Here is a 22331-nt window from a genome sequence, read left to right on the forward strand (position 1 = left end):
CAGGAACGGAACCATTATCGTTAACCACTGAAATTGCCACTATCGTGTAAATGCTGAAAATTATGTTTTAAAGACTATTTGAATCGCACATTTCACGTCGGCAACGGCAGGGTAAAAGGTGCTGGGTGATTAGAACAGAGTCAGTGTAAACATAGAGCGTATGCGCAAAAGGCCTTGTTTAACATTCGTACGTCATTTTGAAGGTCGTGTATTGTCCAATTTTAACTTAAAATAAAATGCAGTACGAGAAACACCCTCTCCCTTTGGGAGCATTTACAAGTGGTTTCCTCCCTCCCCTCACGGGGAGGGGGGGTTAAATACCCTGGGTGTTGGTCACCAACACTGATGCAAAATTTGTGGATTTTTCCCCCCCCCCCACCCCTTGATTTTTCTGGTGCATATACATATACATCTGGAGAATTGCTTTGTTTAATACAGTAGGATATTTTCTTTTCAGAATCAAGAGATTACTTTTCACATGGACAAACACATGGTTGAAATTGGTATCGGATCTAAGGAGAGGGAGATGGAGGCCGAATCGAAGACGACAAAGGAGAATCCACCAGTGTCAAAAGTTGGAGAAGACTTGCAAGGACCAGCGAAGGAGGCGATCGTTTCAGAGAAAGGGCAGCGCGTCGATCGAAATGCTGTACGAGAAACGAAGGATGACGTAAACAATGGAGATGAAGGAAGAAAAGATACTTGCGAAGAGGAAACGTTGTGCGACGATATGACTGCTGCAGCAAAAGAGCTCAATATTTCTGTGGAAGAGCTGGAGAAACTTTTAAAAAAGTACGTTGAGGAACAGATGCAGCAGGAAACGCTATTACAGGAGAGGGTTCCAGACCTGCGTGAGCGAGTGCAACGGCAGGAGGCAAAAGATATTGCTGTTTCGAAGATGTTTGAAGATATTATGAGGTATGAACTCGCTTTTATATTTTTTAATTATGTGAAGTTATCCCAAATGAACTTGATGAACCTGACTTGCTGCTAATTTAAGTGAAATTTTCAAAGGTTTTGGATTCTGATGGAAATCTAATGCATTTTTTGTGCCTTTCGATGAAATGGGTCCCCCAATAGACATCAGACCTGAGAGTGAAAGTAATGACCATAATCTGCCTCGCCTGTTTGTGAACATGGCACGGCAGAGGTTATTGTAATAGGTTTTCTTCCTTGAGTGTGTTTGAGAGTCCGCACGCAGATTGACTTTGATAAACACTAGATACAATCTGACCAGCGATTAAATAAGGATTCTCCGAAGGGATGTGGTACCAAAGGAATTAAGTCTACTTCTTAGATACCTGGTCATGATCCTTCACAGATCTACCATGGTGAGGTTGTGCGTTGTAAAACGCTCAGTCTTGTCAGTTGAATGGACCTGGATTCTTTGTGAGACGTCACATTGTTATCCATTATCTGAGGTGCATCATTTTGTCAGTCTTTAAAAGCTCTTTGAGTAATAACAAGGCATGATGTGTTATCTATAAAAGCCGAAAGTTCAGTAAACCTGCCGAACAGCGCACCACCAGCTGATTTTGTTGACCTACATTTTGCTGATGTTTTGCTCACTCACTCACTTTCCCGTTGACTCGCTGACACCCACTCGCTCAGATTGAATCAGTCCCTTGCCCACAGATACTCACTGAATCACTCACTTACTTGCACGCACTATATATATATATATATATATATATATATATATATATATATATATATATATATATATATATGTATATGTATATGTATATATGTATATGTATATATATGTATATGTATGTATATATATATATATATATATATATATATATATATATATATATATATATATATATATATATATATATATATATATATATATATATATATATATATGTATATATATGTATATATATGTATATATATGTATATATGTATATATGTATGTATATATGTATGTATATATATATATATATATGTATATATGTATGTATATATATATATATATATGTATGTATATATATATATATATATATATATATATATATGTATATGTATATGTATATATGTATATGTATATATATGTATATGTATGTATATATATGTATATGTATATATGTATATATATATGACCGTTTTTACAGCCATTTTTCCCTGCTATGCAGGGGTTGGGCTTTTTCTTGAGGCAATGTTTTATGGCCGGATGCCCTTCCTGATGCCAACCCTGGTCGCCTCTTACGACACACAGGGATATGGTACACCTATTCTTACCGGGGCATACACCGGGACCAGTACACTGGTACTCATTTCGCCGACCTCGGAAGGATGACAGGCTGAGTCAACCCCCTGGTGTTAATTCAGCAGCCAACGAGGCTTGAACTCAGGACCCTGGGATCCCAAGCCACCACCCTAACCACTAAGCCAACACCAGGCTTTTCATAATTATATTTTCATAATTAATATATATATATATATATATATTTTCATAATTCTCTTTTTATTAATTGTAATTCTGGATTTTTTTTTTCTCTTGTTATCTATCTCTCAAAGGAGAATTGAATTCTTGCAGAAATTTTTCTGCAAGGTTCACTTGGCTGTGCTTGGATGGGTTTGAGGGTTGTGGAATAACCGCTGAATCATATCCAGGTTCCTCCTGATGACTCCATCTTTGCTCTTTACTTCTTTGGGTTCCTCACTGGTCTTCCATTTCAATACTCACTTGCTTGCTGAATTGCACACTTACTTAATTACATGCTGATATAGAGCCAGTGATATCCCCCTCCCCCCCACCACCCCATTTCAAAAAAACAAAGTGCCTCTGATTCAGGGATTTTTAGTTTGATGTTTGATTATTTTTAGCAATCTCGACTATTTCAACGATTTTTCACCGAAGAAAAAAAAAAAAAAGTCCCTGAAGAAGTGCATGCATGTGCATGTGATGCTCGACATTTTGGATTTGCTGACGATCTATCGTATTTTCAGGAAATATTTTGAACAAAGTGGGTCGACTTCCAAATCTAATTTCGCTTTAATTGGGTTCTCTAGAAATTGTTGGGATGGAATTTTCAGGTCAGGTATGGGAGCATGTTCTAGAGCAGTGCGTCGCTGCATCCACTTTCCTCTGGTACTCCAGTGGCCTCCATCTGGACATCTCCCAGGCAGATGCCTGGCCCATCCCCATCTCCTTGAGATGCTGATCAACCTGCTGCACGAGGAATGTAGTCTGCCCATTGGTCTCGTCCACTCACGAGGCTCCCTCGCTTGGAGAATCTGATGAGCAGGATCAGCCTCAAGAAAATGAGCCACATGTCCATTTAGCCGCAGGTGACGCTCACCGACTATGCAGGTAACAAATCTCATTTGAGTCTCTCAGCAACCACTCACGAGATACAGTCTGATCAGCCATAAATAAGGATTCTCCGTAGGGATCTGGTACCAAAGGAATTAAGTCTACGTCTCACATACCTGGTCAGAGTCCAAGTCTAACATCCGTAGAGCAAGACTGGAAGCACCAAGGATGTGAAGACTCAGACTTTCGTCCAACTGCACAGGTACTGACAGTGCCACACCCCACGATCCAGTGAACTGATGACTCCCAGGCCTGACTCAGACATCTAATGACCTCTGGCTCACAACCAGCAGAAGAAAGAATATCACTGCCAAGGTAAGGTAATTGAATCTCTCCATGACCTCAACATCCTCACCACAAATGAGTACAGACAATATAGCAACATCCAATATGTTATTGAAAGCCTGGATCTTGGTTTTGATCCAGGAAACCCATACTCCCAGCAGCTCCGACTCCTCATTCAGCACCTCGAGGGCCCCCAAAAGGATATCCAGAGTGTCCGCAAAGATGACTGCATCATCTGCGAAATCAAGGTCAGAGATCTTGACATTTCCAAACGACACACCGCAGCTTGATCTCTCCTACATCCTCCCCAGAATTCAGTCCATGCAAGCACTGAAAAATGTCGGGGCCAGTAAACACCCCTGACAAACTCCAGTAACAATTCGAAATAAATTGGAGATGGCATCACCACATCTCACAATACCCTCAGTACCAAAATATAGTTGGGACATGAGATTAATCAGTTTTGGTGGCACCCCATGAAGACCAAGAATCCTCCAGAGGGCATCCTTATTCACTGTATTGAACGCTTTGCAGAGATCAACATAGGCTGCAACCAGCCCCTGCCAAAACTCTCGTCTGTGTTTGTTGAGGACCCAAAGGGCAAGGATACGGTCAATCGTTGACCTCTTTGGTGTAAAGCCTGACTGCTCTGGGCGCTGGTGCTCAAGCAAATGGTGGCGAGCCCAATCAAGAATTATCCGAGCAAAGACCTTGCCCGGCGCTGAGAGCAGCATCACCCCTCGATAGTTGTAGTCCTGACGATCACCCTTCCTTTCCAGAGAGCGACAACAAGGCCCCTCTTCCAGTTATTTGGGATGATGCCTGTGTTCTCGGCAGAGCACAAAACTGCATGCAACGACATGAGTACAGCATTTCCACCAGTCTTGAGGTTCAGCATGGATGCCACAGATCCCAGGAGTTTTACCCTATTTCATCCGGTTCATCACAGCCTGTGTTTCCACAAACGAAGATGAACCACAGTTAATTGGAGGGTCAGTGGTGGGGATAGGATCACACCTGACATCCAACTCAACAACGAGTCGATCAGCATGGCACAGCCGCTCAGTCACCGGCCCAGTGGGCCTTTATTTCTGACTCCTCTGTTAAGAGCTCACCACCATCTGCTCTAACTGCAGTACACAGGGATGGGCTTGGAGGAACATAATGCATGAATTCCCCTGTCAGCAGGATGAGAATCGCTTGACCACAGGTGATGCTCCACCCCCACAGATTCCTTGCACACAGGTCTCTTGTCCACTCTCTGTGCACGGACAGTTTTACGCCTCAACTCCCTGAACAGTTTTGCTCTGCTTTTAAGCCTGGCACTGCGACTGGTCAATAGTATCCAGTGTCCCTTGAGAGACACAACTCCTCCCCGTCCGACAGTGAGTTCCATGACATCCACCGGCAACATCAAGGATGGTTGTCTTGAAGGCACTCCACAACTTCAGGATTCCCCAAAGCACTCACCCCCAAAATCCCCACTCGGCCTATTCGCAACACTCCTCAGCTTCCCTCTCATCCCCAAACTTGCCAACATCCAGCCTAGGCTGGGATAACACCATTCTCCTGGATTTAAGCTGCAACTTCAGAGTTGCTACTACAAGCCTGTGGTCGGTGTCGTAGAACTGAGCACTCTGAACACTCACATGGTCAATATCCTTTGCCACACTGCCGGCGTTGGAATACCAAGTCCACCGATGAGCCTGTGGGCACTGAAACCATGAACCAGCCACCCTAAGTCCATGACTTGTTGCAAAGTCAAGGAACTTAGTGCTATTCTGGTTCACAGTTCTCGACCCATGGACACCAACACCTGTCTCATAACCATCCCTATCAGTTCCAGTCGATGCATTGCATTCCCCCAAGGCTAGAAGAGTATCTCGCCTGGGGCTCTGATCATCCACAGACTCGAGCGTGGCATAGAATGCGTCCTTCATGATGAGATCACTCACCTCAGTCGGAGTATATACAGAGACCAGGGAAATGACACCCAAGGAGTGATGAATCCTTAGTTTTAGGACCGGTGTTGCCTCGATTGCCATTGAAGTCAGCTTATTGGACACAGCTACAGCAACTCCTTGGGCATTGTAACCATCAGAGTGACCAGACCAATAGTCGGTGTAACCACCCACCATTATCATTATTATCCGGTCTCCGAACCTCAGAGTGCTGCAATACTAATGCTCAGATGATGAGAGGCAGGTGATCCTCCTCTCTTCAGGATCGGAAATTCCAAGAACCCGCCCGAAGGAACCACCTCAGGTTAACCCAAGGAGTCCGCTTTCTGGTGGACGACGACACCTCTACACCACCCCGACACACTCTGCTGCAATCTGACCCGGGAAGGTTACCCCGTGGTTTTCCTCCTATCCTTAAAGAGTGGGGTCCCGAAGGCTTTGACTCAATCCCATCATCTGGTGAGTTGCCTTGCGGAGGGCAGCTGCACAAGAGGTACTCCCATGGAGTGGGTTTTCAATTTTCTTTACGGTTTTCTTATGTTTTGCAGAGTGAATGGTTTTACGGTGGCCGCAGTGTATATCCTGCCACCAAGCTCTTGAATAAAAAAAATAAGTCACCGAACTGCAGGAGGACGTCTGCAGACACAGTTGGGCTCCAGGTATGGATGGCCATTGGCTCAGAAGGCGCTCCTCTGCCCTTTGACAGGTTTAAAAAAAAAAAAAAAATCCTGCAGGCTGTCCATATCCATACACCCTCTTCACCAGGAAATCTGGTGGGGGAGATTGTTTAGTTGCCGACGTCCTGACCATGAAACAGGTTGGTACATGATACCTGTAGCAAGTCTCAGATCTGATCTGGCCTGACCTGGCAATAGGTATTTATTTGGTATTTCATGGCAGAAATGAAGATCTGGACTTGCACGCACACACCATCTCGTTTTTTTTTCCGTTTCTGTTCCTCACAATTCGCACACATGCATCGATACATGCCTGATGCGTTTTATCAATAGAACAGTTTCGGCTTTTCCTAAAATAAAATTTTAAGGATTGCTGAAAATGATGCTTAATTTCACAACATCCTATATTCAACTTGATTTCAGTTGAAAACCTCAAAACAACCTTGACTTGTTTCCCGATTGCCCAGATCATCAGCTTGACACCGTTCTTCCTCAAGGTTTCAATCTTTTAAATCTAGAACCTCTCCAAATGGCACATCCACAACCTCAGACATGGATCCACATCAGTAGATCTACATCAATATATCCACAACTTCAGTTGCATCCAGGCAGTCGGTCAACCCATCAATGCAACATCACTATTCAAACTTTACTCGCTCGAGGATTGAATATTATCACATGGTTACAACTCCCATCACACATTCCATGATATGATATGATATTACATTAAATCATGCACATTTTACCTTAAATATAACATGCCCACCAACCAGCACGACCACCTCACTTGCCTCTGGATCAAACTTATTTATAACTGATTTACCAAAATGCTGCAGTGTCCCAGCAACCACTGAAAATGGTTACTATATACATATATGCACACCAGCACCCCTTGGGTGGGTCGAGTTAGTGCACCACTTGTGGAAAGAAAGTATAGTCTGTTTTGTGTGGTGTGTGCTTAAAAGGTTCTACTGTAGATGGTCTAAGAGGTCTAAAGTATACGTTCCAATCGTAGTTTGTGTCCAACGGTTCGAAAGGGTCTAATCTCTCAAGTATGTAAAAAGGGTCTAAAAATGGTCAAGGTTCCAAGCTCTGTAATCTGTATAAATGGTGTAAAGGTCGAAAGATTCTCGTGGTTAAAGGGTATAAAAGGTCAAAATGGTGATGTGTTGAAGGAGTCTTGGGGGTCTCAAGGGGCCTCAACATTCTAAAGGGTCAAACGGTACATTCCAACAGTACGTAATTAATAGACATATAGTCACACGGCTTCTCTGACTGCTTCACCGTGTTTTTCGTTTTTAGATCCTCGTGGAGGATCTCTAAGTCTTACTTACGTTGTTGTTCTTCTGATTCTTCTTGTGGACTTTTTTGTTTCGCAGCCTACAGTTTTCATCGAAACTTCCTGAAACTTGGTATATATATGTAAAAATACCCCGCGCAGACAGTAACCATCTCCGATTTTGAAAATTCCTCCCAGAAAAAAAGTTGTGACGTCAAAATATCTCCGCTAAAGGAAATCGCCTAAATATTATCTCCGAAACTAGGCAAGCTGTTTGAATTCTGTTTGTGGGAATCGAACAGGGCATTAGCAGAGATGAATTACCGCACATATGATGCATCACTATGACGTCGTATCAATTTTTATGACGTCATTCCTATTTTTGACATTTTTTTGTTTCACAACCCAGAGTTTTCATCAGATCTTCGTGAAACTTGCCATGTATATGCAGAAAGCCCACGCGCAGGCAGTAACCATCTCAGATTTTGGATATTCTTCCTCGAAAAAAAAAATAAAAAAAGTTGACGTCATAATATCGCCGCTGATGGAAATCACCTATACTATTATCTCCGAAACTTGACAAGCTGTTTGAATTTTGTTTGTGGGAATCAAGCCGAGCATTAGCACAGATAATTTATCGCAAACCTGAAACATCATAATGACGTCGTATTCGTTTTTATGACATCATTAAGAGGATGAGGATGTTAGCTCATTTGAGCTTATCTCTATATATGCTGTAGATATTTTAAACAATGTGTTTACTGCAATGTTTAATGAATTATATTTTGGGTTGTCTGTGCGTCCATCTGTGATAGTTACTATTCGTATTGTATTTCACGAATTCTATTTGGTGTCGTTTTATGATCTTGAAGAAAACTTGTTTTAATCTGCTAACTGTGTAGCTCCTTGTGTTGGCATACTTCTAACTTGTTGTTTGAATCTACTGACAAGTTCAGTGCTGTGTGTGGTTGCTCTTGCGCAGTCCTAATTATTTCACCTGCAACTGTACCATAGAATAACTTCTTCGGAATATTGCTGTCTAAGAAATGCATTTGTCCAATGTGGAATGGAAAATCGTCTCGTTTATTAAATAATTTGGTGTGAAATTTATTATTATTTAATTCGATTTGTAATTCCGAGTTTGTTTGTTTTTCCTTTTTCAATTCGAGTTCTTTTGGATGTATACCTTCACAAAGCTGATCAAATATAAATCATCAATGAATCTAAAGAGGTTTGCACATCTTCTCGCAGTTAGTTTATTCCAGCACATGTTATTGACCCAATCGGAGAGAGTAACGTGGGTAGAGTTTGAAAAGGCAAAGGATTTACCTTGCGTATCTTTTCATGGTTGCTTTGTGCAGCTTTTGTTGGCTAGAAGAGCATGGGAGGAGTTAATTTTATATTTACCTCTGCCACCTAAGGTGGATGGAGGTTGTGTTTTCACCTTTCTGTTTGTCTGTTTATAGGATATCTCAGAAAGTTGTGGACAGGTTGGGTGTGTGATGAGGACGAAGTGATTAGATTTTGGTGAAAATCCAAATCCGTATGAGAATTTTTTTTTTTAAGTGATTTTGCACCATGGAGATGTGATGCCAAAAACGATGCATAGAACGATATCTCAAACTTTTGAACGGATTCGGATGAAACTTGGTGAACATTGAAGAATTGATTCTGTTTTTGGTGAAAATCCAAATCCATGTACGAGAATGCTTGTAAGTGATTCTACACCATTGAGTGATGGGGCCAAAAATGATCCAGAGCATGATATCTGGACATGTTGGGTGTGTGACAAGAACAAATGTATTCGATTTTGATCCAGATCCAGAACCGGCCTATCGGTGAGATACAAAACATAAACCGTTAAGCCTGGCGGAGGTACGTGCTCGACCGAGTGCCATTTGAGTTATATCACACACACACACACACACACACACACACACACACACACACACACACACACACACACACACACACACACACACACACACACACACACACACACACACACACACACACACACACACACACACACACACACACACTGAGCAAATACGACCTGTCGCTTCACTGATGGGAATACTGAAAGAGAGAAAGAGTGTGAGGCGAGAGGAGGGAAGGCAGACGTACGGTGGAGCGTTAATAATTATCCCCACTGTCTCATTAAAATTATTCTGCATAAAATAACAGAGAAGATGGAAACAAAAATAATGTCTGAAATCCATTTTCTCCCAGTCAAACTATAAATATAGCCCAGAGACTATCTTCCGTCCGGATATAAATGCTGTCCGGCGACACACACCGCCCAGACATAACCACCATCTGGATCGAGAGAGAGAAAAGAGGAGGGTGCTGCACTATATTGGGAGGGGGTAGAGCAAAGATAGGACAAAGAGAGAGGGAGAGAGAGGAGTGGGGTTAGGGGAGTTGGCAGAGAATGCTATGTTTAATGAACACTGCGCACGCACTCGGAATGACATAGCGTGGTACTGCTATCTACTCTAAGGTGTTTGACAAGTGGCTTAAGCACTCCAATTAAATAGTTGATGAGGAACGGCTGGCCAGGCTGGTTGCATACCATATGGGTTACCTTTCACTTTAAAGCCGGTCTTCACCACGCCTGCATCAGTTAAAGAAATATGACTTTATTCACAAAAGAGTTGTTGTTTAATGTAGAACAACCCTGGAGACATCGCAAAGTTTAATTAACAATGTGGATAATGCACACGTGTTACGTGGTGCATCAGTTCGCAGTCTGTGTAAACATTGTAACTTTATTTGAAAATGTCTGTTTTTATTTTTTCACCACATTTGTTATAATTCCCTGTGGAGCACTTCGTGAAACCTCTGAAAATATATTGTTACGAAATTGGGAATTCGATTGCACACAACATTCAGGTTCCTTTAGTCAGCTATGTCGATAAGTGCTTGTTCCCTAGATAGCTCACCTTCCATTGTTTAAATGTTCAGAAATCGATTAGATGCGCTGCGGATCAATTTAATAGTTAAGAAGCGAAACAATGGAGACATCCCTCCCCCCCCCTTCTGCGAAGAGGAAGAGGAAGAAGAACCCTGCCGTCCCGTGACTCATGATGTCAACAACTCCCTCCCGCCCGTGATTGAGCGGGAGATGGAGCACGAGGGCATGAGTCATGAGTCACGCCGGGAGCGGGGGAAGGGCGGGAGAAGGATAAGAGGAGATCTTTTCTTTGTTTGTGACCGGAGTTGGAGAAGGGAGTTGAGGGGAGTCGTTCAGCAGACCGTCGGGTCCTGCTTGGCTTGCGTTAGGGTTGAGGCCTTCGGAAGCTTTTTGCTTCGGCTGAGGCCTGGCTCGGGAGGCTTTCCTTTGGTGGTTCAGTGGGCCTTTGGCTTCTGTTTGGCTCGGGAGAGCTTTTTGCTTCGAGCTGTTTTGTTTGGAAGAGAGTTGAGCTGGTCGCTCGAGCTGCAAGTGGTGGCTTCTTCTTGGTTCGTGGAGCTCTTTGTTCTCCATTTTGGTTCCCGGCTTGGTGCGACTCTTCGACCTCTTCTTGGAGGTGGTTCCTCGGGGAAGCGACGCATCGACGGGAAGGATCGGCGCCTCGTCTCACCAGCATGTGTTGAGAAGCGCGGGAGGATTCGCGGGAGCTCGGGAAGGATCGCGGCTCACGGCTATTGGATCCAGCTCGCTCTCGCTGGAGCCCGGGTCCGAACAACTTGAAGACCACACGAGGTGGAGAGGTTCGAGATAGGTTCTTTGTTTCAGCTCACCTGTCCTCCGAGCTGGAGCCCGTTATTAAAGGCCTCTGCCACCATTTCTTTGTGTGTGTGTGTGTGTGTGTGTGTGTGTGTGTGTGTGCGTGCGTGCGTGCGTGCGTGCGTGTACGTGTGTTCCTGGGCCCATCTCATAAGTAGGAAATTGTTAAGTGCTTTGTGTGCTGTAAATGTTTGCATTGCATTTCGTATAGACGGTCGTAGTTATTGTGTCGTGCTTTTGTTGCTTGTATAATTGCATACGTGTTTTGCCCTGTTTAATTGCATACGTGCTTTATTATAATAAATGTCCTTGTGTGAATGTAATCTTGTTCATTGCGTCCTTTTCCCTTAATTGAGCGTCCACCTTGCGCTCGAAATATTGTTGGTTTTTAAATAGCCGGTAAAGTGATCGGGTCCAATGGGACTGCGCGATAATACCCCACTCAGTTATCCCAAAAGGAAGCGAGCTGCTTAAGCGGCTTGTTTCCAAGCGGTCCCGTTGAGGTACAATCTCTCGGTAACCTACCCGTGCGAATAATTAGGTAAATCGAAGATTTGGCGATCGGACCCTGTAGCACACGGGTAGAGTGCGGACAAGGTTGTGGTGTGGTTACAAACACACCCGTGGCTGGTTTCCGGCGTTGATCCGGAAAGTCGCGATTGGATTGTCCGTTTGGTGGGCGAAGCGACCGCTATTGGTTAGACGCGGTCGTTCGCACGCTGGCGGGCGGAAATCTACAACAATATACACAGATCTTGGCAGACACTATGGATCGGCAGTCCTTCTGGGGGACAGGGTACGATGTCAAGCGGTTAATGTGTTGAATCATTTCGCTCGATGAAGCTGGTTAATTTTGGCACGTTTCTAAATATTTTGTTCACTCAATATAATTCTCCAAACAGTAGAAAAAGATGTTTAATGCTTTGGAAATTTCACATTTTCTTGAGTATGTATGGAGAATGAGGGGACATAGCCTTGCATGCTTAAAGTAAATAGGTATATTGGCTTAGTTATAAGACTCGTTATTTCTTTATAGACGGGTCAATATACTGCCTGACCCCAAAAAAATTGCAAATTTTTGTTTTATGCTTATTTCTAGTAGTTTATGATGTGGAAGACAACATATTAAAAGTTGGACAATTTTGACGCATGGGAAAGTCCCTCAGTGATGTCAGAAAACAAAATGGTTGCTGGCAGATAAAACGTCAAAAAATTGACTGATAATCATCAGACCACTAACAATTTAAAGTTAATTTTGCACCAATATTTGTATTATGATCGTTGCTGGTAGTTTATGCAGTGCTAATCCTGAGACCATTTGCAGTTTAAAGTAAATATTTGCACAAATATATGTTCTTTGATGGTTTCTGCCAGTCTATGACATGGAAAGGAACATATAAAAAATTGGACAATTTTGACACATGTGGAAGTACCATATGCCTTCTGGTCTTAGATTCCAGTTTCATCATCCTCCTCCTCCTCCTCCTCCTCTATCTCTGGTTCAACACTCATATTGTCACAGTTGCTGTCCTGGCAATGTCCACATGCACTGGTGCATTCTAATCCATGCTTCCTACATGAACACCTTGGTGTTTTGCAGTGAATCATCTGAAGTAGTATGTCTGGAGCAGGGCTTTTGTCTGTCATCACTGGAACAAGTTTTCCTCCTTCTACCTTCCATCCCCACTCCGTTGGCTCCATTCCACAACAAAGGCCCATCCATTCCATTACCTGGTAATAGGTCCGCAGAGAATAAAACTTGCAGGCAGCGGATGTCGGGGGCAGTCTTTCAGGAGTGACAAATGCCTTAGCCCTTGCAACCTTTTTGCAGAGAATGTTGTATCTGATCGGTGCGAATGAGTCGTTCTGATTTGCTTTAAACAATGCCACCATTGCTCTGCAGCCTGCAGTTTCAATAACATCCTGACTCTGCTGTGGTTTACAGAACACCTTTGAGCTGTCTATTGTGGTGTCGTGATAGTGGTGCTTCGAAGGCAGACACGAGCGGGGGAACAGTCCAACCCGGCTTTGTTGCACAAGCGGGAGTGTGAGCGTACGTTGCCCGTAACTCCCCTTTATTACGTACTCAATGCACTCTACAAGCCACAGTGACTACAGCAACCACTACAACGCCTCAGGCGGCACGCACTCCTATATCCCTTGCACGCACGTGATCACGCCGACCACTCCACATCATGCCCTGCCCCCACAGGCCCGCTACACCACACTCCTCCCTCCTAAAACTATGATTATTAAATGACCATCATAATAACCAGAACCAGCATAGGATACCATGATATAAAAGCAGATAAGGTACCAAAAATGATAATCGCCTCAAAAAGAAAAAGCATAGGCACATCACACCATATAACGTGTCGATGCGAGCGAGTGGAGCTGCAACGGCCAGGTCCCGAAGACTGAGTTGCCCAATGAACCCACAAAACTCTGACCGCGTTACAGATATCAAGCAGCAAGGCGAGAAGCACAGCATCACTACGCAGCAAAAGCACCCCCAGGCGGCTCATGCTTACACGCCCTCCGGCGAGGTCGTGGCGACCTCCCGAGCAAACCTCCCCCGGCACCATCAAACGCCCCCGGCCGACAAGGCGGCACATCTCCCCCAGCCAGACTTGAAGCAGATAAGCATTCCGAGGCCGGAAACCCGCTGTCTGGAAGCCGTGGCGCCAATGCCAAACCCGACTGACCTTGGGTGGGGACGCTGAACAGCGCCGTCGGCTGGATGCACCAATCACCCCACAACAACCCACGCACTACAATCAGCCGAGACTCCAACGTATGTCCAAACGGCCTCGGGCGAGAACAGAGAGTTGCGCCCCAGGCGCCAGACACGTCTGACCTTGCCGAAATCAGAGGTGGGGTTAACGCTGAACAGCGAACCAGCCCCGGCTCTGAGTCGATCTCTGAGACCCACACGGCAATTAGACGGTAGCAATTCCATACAAACCACACATCAAACCCAGGCTCGTCATAAATCAATAAGAACCTCATCTGTGCAATTGCAAACTCCTTTTTTCGTACAGCGCGTTCTTCCGATAAAATCCCCGCACATGACAAAGCAACAACCCGTGGCCCGTGGCAGCGGGAGGCCAATAAAACCTCTTTATTTGCCATGATCGCTCCCAAAGCCTTCACATCACATTGATTATAACGAAAATCCCATCGATTGATCCCCGCCAAACATATTCTCACACATGAACTGTCGGCATTTATTTCAACAACGTTAAACTGCATCACTTGAGCACTGAAAATCAAATACGCAATGAACAGCAACCCATGAACCACATCACGTGTCCGTCTCCCGGCTGTCGTTGCGACGCTGCGATGACCTGCTTGCCGTCGACAGTCGCGATCCGCGAACTTCTTGAACGCGACGGGCTCGCCGCAACTCCCCGTTGAAATCGCCTGACCGACACAGGCGTGCATTGCATCATGAGCGCAGCCGAAGCGCGAGAGCTCAGCGCGAGAGCTGGCACGGCTCCCGTTGCTCCCGAACCGCAGATGATCGTTGCAGGAAGCAACGAACGGCAGCTCACGTTGTATCGTTGCGGCCCCCGTCGCCGGAACCTCACCCTCGCGTCTCGAGGGAGGCCCGGGCCCACACGGAGGTACGTGCCCCGAGGGAGGCACAGGTGCACCTGGAGGTACGAACTCCGAAACAGGAACTGCGAGTCCCTCCCCTCGCACCACGAACCGTGGGAGCGCAACCCGCTGACCCCGCTGGGCAACCAAGACATGTGCCCCGCCAACCGCCGGCAGCGCTTCATCGGCATACGCGTGCGATGCGAGGGTAGCACGAGCGGACTCAACTCGACACCCTATCAGTGCCCCGATCACTTCGCCCTCCATTGGCATTGGTCCTGCCACCGTCGGACCAACTGAAACCAGGCTCAACATGGGCAGAATCAGTGCCCCGGTCACCTCAACCTCCCCTGCCATTGATCTTGTCACCTCCGGACCAATTGAAGGCAGGTTTAACATCGGCAGTATCTCCCGTCCCGGGTCGCTGGGATCTCTGTACCCAGGCTGCAAGACTCGACCCGGGGCGTTAAAGTGTACGCCATGTACCGAACACCGTACCGGCAGCAGGTCTTGACCCGGGACGCAAGGGTCGCTTCGTACACCGCCATCCATGACCGTTATGATGACCGATGACTCTCGGCACACACACCGTAGACGTCCCCGAGTGCTCAGACCGCCGTCCGATTGACTGCATTGCAACGCTCGGCCACGACCCGCGCCGAAGACCTTGCACGCGGTCGTGCGCGCCTGGAACACCGCACCGACCTCCGGATCATCTGCTCCGCACCGACCATCGAGACCCCGGACATTCCTCAGAGCTTGCGCGACGTCTGACGCCGCGTCCGAGCTGAACTGCGTGTCCTCGTTCTTTAGCCGTGACCTCGCAGAAACCATTCCCGAGATTTGCCAAGCATTAATAAAACAAACTCCGAGCGCGGCCGTTGTCCACTCGACGTGACCGTGGCAATAGCAGCCCAACTGTTCAGAAAACAATTCGAAGTCGACTCCGACGAAGGCGGGCACGCGCCCGTGCGCCGTGCCCCGACTTCCTGCCATGCCTGAGCTGGCCGTGCTGGCGAGCCTCCTGGCTCCGGAGCCTGTGCGCGCGGCGTGCGAACCTGCGATACGCTCTTCGCGATGCGCTCCTCCGGAACCTCGAACCGCGCGGAGTGTGCTGAGTTACTCGCTGCCGATCCGAACCCAACCACCCTGCACACGCTGATCCGAACAGCCTCGTCGCCAAACTGTGGTGTCGTGATAGTGGTGCTTCGAAGGCAGACACGAGCGGGGGAACAGTCCAACCCGGCTTTGTTGCACGAGCGGGAGCGTGAGCGTACGTTGCCCGTAACTCCCCTTTATTACGTACTCAATGCACTCTACAAGCCACAGCAACCACTACAACGCCTCAGGCGGCGCGCACTCCTGTATCCCTTGCACGCACGTGAGCACGCCGACCACTCCTCCACATCATGCCCTGCCCCCACAGGCCCGCTGCACCACATCTATCAGTTCCTTTTCTTTCTTGATGATTCTTTGAAACCCTGACTTCTTTCCAATCCCAAAGACACGAGACGTTGCGTCACAGCCAGTTAATGCATGAAGGAACAATATATCTCTGCAGGCTGCATTTCCAAGTATCTGCTGAAGGACTTTGATATTGTAGACATTTGATTTTGCCTTGTCAGAACGGAAATAGAGTTCAATGCAGTTTGTCTCCACCATATAGAAGAGCAGGAGGAGAAGGAGATCTGTATCTTCTCCAATGAGGGTTGTAGATCTGGAAGCCGCATTTGCGACGGCCGCTTTTGCAATCTCAACATCAGCATCTCCCTCTGCTTGGATCACCTCACAGCCATCCTTGCGCAACACCTCTATAATCAACAGTATCATTGCTTGCTTGTTTGACTCATTCGACAGAAAGCCTCCTTTTTCCCAACAAATTTTGTTGACTCCGTAATGTTAACCTTGGTGGCATTCTTGTTTCTATTCCGACGTTGATGAGAACAGTCCTTTGTGCTTGGCCCAGCCTCATAACCATCAAACACAACAGTCGCTTTGCCATCGTGTCTGACTGTAAATGAGGCATATTCATCTGCAATGGAACTGTAGATGAATCCCTTTGTCCACTTTAAGCGGTGAATAAGTGATCCCCTGTCAAGAACAGTGATCTGTTCCTGGAACTGTCTGGTTGACAGCAATGTCAGATTTGGTTGTAGCATAATTCCTTATTGCCTCCGCCAACTGTGGCTTATCTGGCTGGCGCAGGACGTTTTTTGCCTCAAAAAGAGACATTGGGTATGGGCAGAGTTCATATTTCATCACTTCACCTATCTGGAGATCTCCCGTCTGTGACACGACTAAGAACCTCTGGAATAGTAACGCTGGATCTATTGTGCGGTCCTCAGAAACTTTGACTGCCCTGCTGGATGCAAGTGTCTTGACTTTAGAACTCCTTTTGTGTGAATAGGAGTAAGCTGGGTGATCATCCATCTTCTTGACAATGTCACTACCTACTTTGAATAGGTCATGAACATTGACATCCTCATTTGCAGTAACCCCTGTGATGATATTGCGCAATGACTTGTCATCAGAAAATGGTGTGAAGCTGTCCAGTTTTTCGGCAACTTTGCCACGATCAGCTTCATCTCGACTCACCCTGGATGTTGTCAACTCCTAATGTTGTTCACTTGTTGAGTAGCTACTCGAGGTCAGTTCTTGCATAGCAAGGTTGCAGGAGGACGATATGGTTGAAGACAGAGTCCAAACTGCTCTCTGGTGCTCTGACATCCCACTTCCTCAAGTCGGCCCCCCTTGGCTTTTCAGTGAGCGCATTAATGTCTGTTCTATCACAAGATCAGAGCCTAGGCCAGCCCAGTATTGGTCACTGCGCCAGATTACATGATAACCAGATTGGAACTTCTGATGAACCTCAGGGTTGTCATCCTCAAACGCAAGCATCTTCTCGAGATAGAGTTGAGCTGACTTCAGGTAATTGGGATGGCCAGCAGCTGCAAATATCGGCAAGCAAGCTGATATGGCTTGGAGATGCATCTCCCAGGACCCCGTCCGATCAGCTGCCACAAGTGCCCTTGCAATTCCCAACATACGCTGGTAGTTGATCCAAAGTGCACTGGTTTTCGAGTCCTTTGCAAGTTTATTCCTTTCCTGATTCAATCTATTGTCAATGAAATAAATGCACTCTGATTGCAACACAGACTCTATAGTGTCACTTTCGACAGTCTCCAGGGAAATGTACAGTCGCTCCAGTTCTGCCACTTGTTCTTGAAACCCAGGGTCAACTTCCACAATCTTGCCAACAACCTGACGTGTAAGACACTGATCCACAAGCAAATGGCCACGAAAAGCACATTGCACCGCCTTCCCACTCAGCATGTGCACAACAGCATTTTGACCATACACTGTTTCCAGGATCTCTTTCAGTCCACTTTCATCCATCAAACTTCCAATGGCACCCAACAAATTCATTAATGTGTGGAAGCTCCCAAGCAGTAGCACTGCATTATGGATTGGGTTATCAGCAGGAAGAGCATTCACTATCTCAGAGGCCTTCCAAAACAGCGGTTGGTCAAATGTGATGATTGCTGGCATGTTGTGTTTTGATGCAAGTTTGCTCAGGTAATCAAGAGTTGACAAGATGCATGTTTTGTCACCTGGTTTCATATCAATCATTGGGAGAAACTGTATTGAGGCTTTCCCTGGGTGATCACACTCCTCATGCAGAAAGTGCATCATGCCTTGCCAATTTGGTGCACTCTTTTCGAAGCAAAATGACATCTTCCATAATATGTCAATTGTGCGATCACAAATTGATAACAAAGGGAGGGGCTGAAATTTGAGGTTGCGGTTGATGTGCTCTGCATAGCGGTAATCTATTATATTGATCTTCGTCAGTTCGACGAGCTTCCTGTCAGACATTTTCTTTCTAGATATGATGTGGCTCGATTGCCACCCTGGTGTAATAGCTGCTATCATGCCCATCCCATGAAAGGTACCCTTTCCATCCAACATTATGATCTTGTGGTCCACATTGTCTCCAGCAAATAACAAGGATGTATCAAGAATGTCGGTGTCACCTCCAAACACATCCGGAGCAAGAGAAAAGGCTGCATTTACTTCAAACCGTTGCACTTCGGAGTAAGATGAGGAAAAGCCAAAGGTTGATAGACTATCTATCAAGAAACGAGACCTATACAAGTGATGCATTTGCACTGCACGACCAAGCTGCAATGGTGCAATTACAGCCCTTGGACGCACTGCTTGGATGACTGCTTGTCCAATACCAGCAACCTCCCTAGATGGATCTTTCCCGACCAAGAGATGAACTAACTGCAGCAAGAATCGCAGGCTAGCTGGGACATACCCCAATGCAGCAGTAAGGCTTAGGTCTGCAGTAGTTGGGTATGTATCCCCATGTGGTGCAACTGTTGTTTTTATGTCACTTTTTATTAGTTTTGCAGCAGTCTGAAGAATTGCACGTTTTTGTGCTTCTTCATCATCTTCTCGTGGTGCATTGTAGTGGTCACGGAGGATCTGGGACGTTTTTTCTCTGAATGTCACAATGTCTTTTAAGCCTCTACCCTCTGCCATGAATATAGATTCACCATATCGTTTTTTAAGCTGTTCCTTCATGTATTGGTTCACATATGCATTGGATTCACTGTAGCCCAGGTATTGTTCCATTCTAGCCAAGAGGAAGAGGTCGATAATTGTTAACTGTTCCTCATTATTGTCTTCAAGAAAAGAGCACACCTTATCAAAAGCCTCATTCTGGTCACTGTCCTTAGGCCTTCCCATTTTTCGTCTCTTGTTTGACTCAGTCGGCTTGAACCGTTGTGGAATGTCTCGCATTGTGCGAAAATTAATGTTGCAAGACTTGTGGTACACACAGTCAGCTGCATGGAGATCACCCTCAAAATATTCAATGCGGCCTTGAACAGCAATGGCCCATTCATCACTCATTGTTTTGCAATGAACTGATATAGTTTTAACAAATGCGTCAGTCTTTACATAGCCAAAACTGGCTGTTTCTGCATGGCCTCGCTTTGGGTCCTCTTCCTTAACTTCAGTGCCGCAGAAAAGGCAATGTGTTTTACTGTCATGGTCCCAGGGAAATGCGAGCACTCCTCTTGACTGATGGACCTGATTCCGCATGATCCTTCTTGGTTAAAACAATGTCCTTTTTGTTTATGTGATTCACTCGGCATGATTTGTGAACACTGGTACCAGCTAGAATTCTGATGTCAACACCCCTTTCGGCACTTGCACGGTTGATGCCTTCTGCTCCTTTCTCACGAACTAATACTGTTTCCTCACAGTCCAATCCCCTTTGGCATAAAGGGCAGGTCTCTTTACCATATAAAGAGTTCATTTTCCATCTCTGAAAATCCAAAAATGAGATCTTTTAGAAGCATGCAGTCAATTTACATTGGCCATATACATTGAATGCCATCAGAGCATTCTCTGCCCCTGAAACCGAGATATTTATGTAAGATATATATATTAGGAGGAAACATACTATGGAATAATCTGCATAGTGGTTTGTTTTCGACGTAATGAATCGTGCATGGTTTTGTGACATTTTTATCATGTCAAACTTTTTTACTTTCCCATGGTCCATTTCTGTCCAACGTTTGATATGTTCCTAAGTAAATCTTGAAATATAAGGAAATGCAATAAAACAAAAATTTGCAATTTTTTGGGGGTACGGCTGTTCTGGTTGTATATTGACCCGTCTATTAAATTATCAGATGTCACAACAGATTTCGACATTTATGCCGGACCATATCCGATCCTTAAAACCGAAATAACATTTCGATGACTTACTTTAATTAGTCCGTGGGAGTAGATTGTGGAAAATCGTATAATATAATGCATAAGAATGCTCCAAGTTCCTAATTTGAAAACTATAGTACTTGCAAAAGCGATTTATACACCGATTCGTAGCTATGATGAACAGGCATTCGATAATATGAGTGAGGGGGGTGAGGGGGGGGACTTTATCGTTCAGAAATTGTTGCGGTCTGTTCCAAGTAAGTGAAGGCATGGTTGAGCAGGTCAAAAACATGGTGACTTCAAAACCCAGCGAGGTTACCTAGGATACGCCTTCAGACCCCATAGAGAGCGGTGACCGAGGATGCGCCTGATAAAGCATATAATTAAACAAGGCCGTTAATTACCTTCTAAAGGGGTGTTTTAATTAACCCAAACACCCAATTTTCAGTCATGCACTTCCTTGGAGTTTTCTTGGTATGCATAGAAAGTTTCATCGTTTTGGAGTTAGGGAGGACACATACACACTGTCATTTATCAATTTTGATGTGTGCTATTTAAAATTGATGTCATAGTCAATCATAGGTGTATAAGCGTAAACCTTGCTCGACCAATGCATTGCCTAACAGATACAAAACAAAATTTGTGATTATGGAAGCCTAGACATGCAAAACCCCAGCACATTCTTCTCAACAGAAGATGGTAAAATGTGTATTTTTGTGTTGTCAGAGGAAAGGAAGTATCCGACATTTGTTGCTTGGTGCCAGCTTGTTTTGACCTGTGTATTGTAGTTGTTGCTGTTGTGCAGAGCAAATTTATTGATGGTGTGGGACATGTACTCAATGGGTAAAATTGCCTTTTTTCTGCATCTTCATGCCTTGTAAGTTATTCTCTTTTCCTCCTCTCCCCAAAATGGAACGTTTTATTGTGTCGAGTATTCCATCACTCGAGGGCTGCTCCCACTTGGTGCTCTGTTTTTTTGTTTGTTTTAATGCATTCTGGCTGGCTTCATGGCTGGCTTCTTTCATTAGCTCCATGGAACTAGTGGAGTCTCAAGTGGAGGAACTCTATGGATTGATGGATCTTGAGAATGAAGAAAACACACAGACTGAATCGTCTTCTGGAGCGAAAATGGGAGTTCAGTCGGATGTCATCGAAATCCTGGATGGGGATGAGCAGTCAACCGCTATCAGTACGACCAGTGCAGGTGAAATGTGACATTGATGATATCTTTACTATTTTCCTACACAATTGGGAGAGGGATCCGACGCTATACGATCGGACACGACCGTATGAGACAAACAGAGAGAGCGAAAGCTAAAGAAATGATCTCTTGCTTCTCTAAATATGTTTTATGTTATGTCGGCACATCTTTAGTTTACGTTTTATCAGCACGTTGTATATTCTCACAGCACACCTTTCCATCGAGTATGTTTTATGTTTTGGCCATAATGTTCTCTGGTCTATGGACCCTCATCCATCCTTAAAACAGTTCACATCCAAAATTTTGAAACCTGAGGATCATCACCTGATCTCTGCTTTCACCATTTCAAATCTCGGTGTCACAATGGACTGAACTATTTGGTTTTTAAATTTATTTTATTTTTAAAGCTCACCTGCACTTTAGTCCGGTGAGCTTATGCGATCGAGCAGTGTCTGGAGGTGAATGAGTCGGTCAGTCCATCCGTAAACACTTTAGTCATTATCGCTTGAACCAAACGCCCAATTTTGATGAAACTTGGCC

General features: G+C 45.2%; 1 protein-coding gene across 4 annotated transcripts in view; it reads left to right on the forward strand.

Moving 5' to 3' along the window:
- The window catches only part of SETDB1 (SET domain bifurcated histone lysine methyltransferase 1), a 164483-nt gene that overhangs the window by 26083 nt on the left and 116069 nt on the right, over window positions 1-22331 (forward strand). For all 4 annotated transcript variants that reach the window (XM_085849564.1, XM_085849563.1, XM_085849561.1 and 1 more), the window contains 2 exons: window positions 458-918; window positions 21619-21794. In XM_085849564.1, coding sequence (XP_085705690.1) covers window positions 458-918; window positions 21619-21794 — 637 coding nt within the window. The remainder of the gene's footprint in view (window positions 1-457; window positions 919-21618; window positions 21795-22331) is intronic.

Source organism: Eptatretus burgeri, chromosome 12 (assembly GCF_056783735.1).
Source record: "Eptatretus burgeri isolate ZD-2024b chromosome 12, Ebu_testis_v1, whole genome shotgun sequence".
NCBI classification, from domain to species: Eukaryota; Metazoa; Chordata; class Myxini; order Myxiniformes; family Myxinidae; genus Eptatretus; species Eptatretus burgeri.